This window comes from Halictus rubicundus, chromosome 2 (genome assembly GCF_050948215.1).
Source record: "Halictus rubicundus isolate RS-2024b chromosome 2, iyHalRubi1_principal, whole genome shotgun sequence".
Taxonomy (NCBI): Eukaryota; Metazoa; Arthropoda; class Insecta; order Hymenoptera; family Halictidae; genus Halictus; species Halictus rubicundus.
The window spans coordinates 20,308,700-20,312,716 of NC_135150.1; the positions used below are offsets into that span (position 1 = coordinate 20,308,700).

At 42.9% G+C, this 4,017-nt stretch overlaps 1 protein-coding gene across 1 annotated transcript; it reads right to left on the minus strand.

Annotated features, from left to right (window-relative positions):
* Window positions 1–866: 866 nt before the first annotated feature.
* Prdm13 (PR/SET domain 13) lies at window positions 867–3,693 on the minus strand. The gene is made up of 4 exons (XM_076803587.1): window positions 3,505–3,693; window positions 2,949–3,198; window positions 1,918–2,812; window positions 867–1,101 (listed from the first exon to the last, which is right to left on the minus strand). Exons 1-4 carry the CDS (start codon window positions 3,691–3,693, stop codon window positions 867–869), a joined length of 1,569 nt encoding a protein of 522 aa, XP_076659702.1.
* Between the last annotated feature and the right edge of the window lie 324 nt (window positions 3,694–4,017).

The window sequence follows — 4,017 nt, forward strand, 5'->3', positions numbered from 1 at the left end:
AAGGCAGATTTTATATAACTATATGAAATCATTTATTTCACGCCGTTATGTTCAATACTGTTATTTGAAAATAAAAATGAAACTTTGATCAAATCCTATTTATCCCGAATTTATATTAGGGTATTCAATAATTTACGTTGGGTATACAGAGGTGAAGAGAAACAAAACGCAGAATATACAATAATAATTTTCTTTAATTTACAGACTAGAATCTAAGATCACAATCATTAATTCTATCGCTCCTTATACACTAAAAAATATCAATTTAGATTTTGTATTACGATGAACGATCGTCGAACACAGCGATTAATACAGCTCAGTTACAACTCCTCTTCTACTCTGATTTCATTCCAATCATCATACTACCTATTCATTACAAAAATTACACTGTTACAATGCAGCATAATTGATAGGTTATGTTACATCTGTGCCAATTGTAAAATTCCTCATAATTCATAGGAGCACTCTCCGTCAGCTATCCAAGCGTTTCATCACCGCGTTCGCCTAATTTCATCGACACAGTGTTTACTATATATGTATATAATCTCCTTATTGATGTAGCAAAAATAATTCGAATTTCCTTATTATATCATACAAAACTATCTCGAATCTTACAAAAATAATTCAAGTATTTATCACAAAGATGTTGACAGCCCATCCGCGATATTATTACCCATTCATTCTATAAGATTTGCCAGCGAACTCAATCTGCAACCTACGACTTCCAGATCGCAGGCTGCCATCTTTCCCTCTTTCCCCTGAGGGTCTCAATCCAAAGCGGTCAACGTGGTCTATCACATAGAAGAAGGAAGCCGAAGGTAAGTCTAACGGGTTAGCACCATGATTACCACCACGTCGGTGTCTCCTCAAACATCGATTCCATCAGACGAGGAGTCCGAAGCCTCTTCAACGTTATTTTGATGCCTCGACCTGGTGTGTCTCTCGAGATCTCTCCTACGCACGAGCACTTTACCGCAGAGCTCGCACCTGTACGGTGTCTCTCCATCCGAGTGCAATCTCACGTGCTTGTTCAGGTTGCTGGGGTCTCCGAACGGTCGCTGACAGTACTTGCACTTCAGCGGTTTGTAGCCGGTGTGGGTCCTGGAACACAAGAGAAAAAAAAAAACAATTAGTAACATGATTCAGGAAATTAAGGAAAATTAACCCTTCGAGGGCGACGGTCGATCGGTGATTTCTTTAATTTGAGTGAATTGGACTTTTTGATATTTCTGATAGCCACGTTCAAATTCTAGAGAGTAGAAAAATGCGAAAGGGTATCTATTTATTTATCCAATCAATTGTTAAATACTCGTCTGAGTCAGTATGGTCCCTGAAGGGTTAAGGGAGAAGACATTACGGATAGAAAACTGAGAAGCTGAGAAAAAGAAAACACTTTTTGATGTACAGTAAAGTCTTGATCTAAGCCGTATGAGCTACACGATCTTAGTCAGTTCGTCAATCCCCTCCACTGGGGGTATACCCCGCGAGAAGCCAAGAAGCTCGAACTGCCTCGGTCGCCGAGTAGTGTAAACATGATACCGGGTCCTAATCCGATATCGGATCAGGTATATTCGGTGTGAACCACTACTAATCCAATTAAAAAACTTATTTTTTTATGGGACTTTCTCCAACTAATTTGTGGCATTTTCCTGATTAAAATGACGCTAAACGCGATATGATTTGAACTGTACTTAGTAGGTTTAATTTTTTTCTACGTTCAGCGCGGTCACAAGAACATAGTCGCCTACACGATCTATGTCACAGCACGGACCCGACGATTTTGGTTAGATCAAAACTTTACTGTATTCTAGAACGTGCTTCTTAGGAGGTGGGCTTGTTTCTAATCTATCCAACAAGTGATAGTAGCTCTACGATGAATCCTATGATTGAAATAAGTAAACTCAAGGACCTCCTTACCTGATATGGATCTTCAGCCCGTACTTTCTTGAGTACACCTTGCCGCAATAAATGCACAGGTGTCCCTGCTTCGATTTTCCCAAGTTGCTAACAATCGTCTCCATCTGAGCAGCATGGACGTCCGCAGGTATCGGTGGAAGATTCGGCTGGGCATTGAACGGTGCCAAGGCGGTTTCCTCTCTTGGTAGAGGAACGGCACTGGTAACCACGCTGGGTTGATTCAAGTATGGTCTGAACGCCGAATGTCTGAATCTCAGTTCCTTTTCCAGCGGCAACACTTGAGAGGAAGAGCTGGGAGAAATCTGCGTGGATGATGAAGTAGTAGGAGATGTTTGGATGAATGATGAAGAAGGAGATGGTTGGTTGAATAACGAAGAAGGAGATGGTTGGTTGAATAATGAAGAAGGAGATGGTTGGTTGAATAACGAAGGAGGAGATGGTTGGTTGAATGACGAAGAAGGAGATGGTTGGTTGAATGACGAAGAAGGAGATGGTTGGTTGAATGACGAAGAAGGAGATGGTTGGTTGAACAATGATGTAGAGGGTAGTTGATTGAATGATGGAGTAGGGGATGGTTGATTGGACGATGATGACGGCGACGGCTGGTTCCAGGAGCTTGGAGAGTTGTTGGTCAACGAAAGATTGGAGTCCGTGCTTTCGATCTGGACCGGGGATATTCTTGGTGGTGATGACTGTGGAGACCCGGACAGCTCGAACTCGAAGCTTGATAGGCTCAAGGATAGGCTCCTTCTTTGAGCCAGAGTGAACTCCCTTGCGAGAACAGTCCAGAGATGGCTGATGTCCAGTCGGCTGCAGTTCAGCGCCAGGTGAACCTTCAGAGGATTCGGATACTCGAACAGGCTGTGGCACACGTGGCAAACGTAGCGATTTTGGCCTGGAAATGAAGAAGATGCTTCGTTATAGAGGAAGTATAATCGTCATCGCTCGGAAATAACTGAGCACGCAAGTGTACGGTTTCAAGTTTGGATAAAACGCCAAAAGGGTTATTCTTCAATGAATTCTAACATTACCTTGAATGTGCGAAGGCGTTAGGAACGGCATGCTCATCAAAGCTATGACGTGTTCCGTGAACCACAGAAGCAGAGGTTCACCTGGAGCGATGTACCTGGCAACCTTCAGCATCACACCTTCGTTGGTGGACATCAGCACAATATTGCTGCTTTGACAGTCCTTGGCAAGAGTGATGATCTTCAGCCAACATGCCGCACTGACGAGCCCGTCAACGCAGTAGAGCCGGCCATTCGCATCTGCGACTTCGACCTGTAAAGTTCAGATTTTGTTCAATTGAATATTTCGCCAATTATTGTTTTGTTTTAAAATGATAGAGAATAACCCTAGTGCACTGTTCGCAGCATTTCGACCCAAAAGAAGATCTCCACCAGTGAAACTATGTGTCTGCTAAAATATCGAAACTAATCTAACATTAACAGTCCGTACGCACTGCACATAAGAACTAGATTTTTTCCAGAATGTCCACTACGCTCGAATTTGATTCTCAGAATCATTCCAATTTTCTGAACAGTGCACAAGGGTTGAAAACAGAAGATTCTCAATTCCTCAACTTACATATTGTATCACCGAAGTAGTATTCTGCGCCAGCCGGTTAACATCAATGAGCTCGGTAGTAGAATCTTTGTAAAGTATTCCAGCAGCCCTGACAATCGGTCTCTCAGCATAGGGTTGAGTCAGCGAGGACCTCTGGAACGCCTCGATGCTCATTATCAGAGCTCTATCAGCGAGGAAAGGCGGGTACATGATCGCGTTCGTAGCTTCCATTAAAAATCGCCAGAAAACCGAATAGCTGATCTTCTCCGACCGAACAATATTGCATCAAGTTTATCGAACTGTTCAAATAATTACTGTTTATCACGCACTCTTGGAAACAATTAGTTTACACGAACTGCTACAGCAATTCCAAACGAGCACTCGCACACACGTTGAACTCAAGCTTGGTTATGATCGCCTTTGCACCTGACAGGTTGGGCGTCAGCATCAAGAAGCTCTCAATAACCAGGATGATCCGATGTCGAAGTGTAAACTGAGTGCGATCTGCGTACCGCACGTGCCTTTTAAATGTAT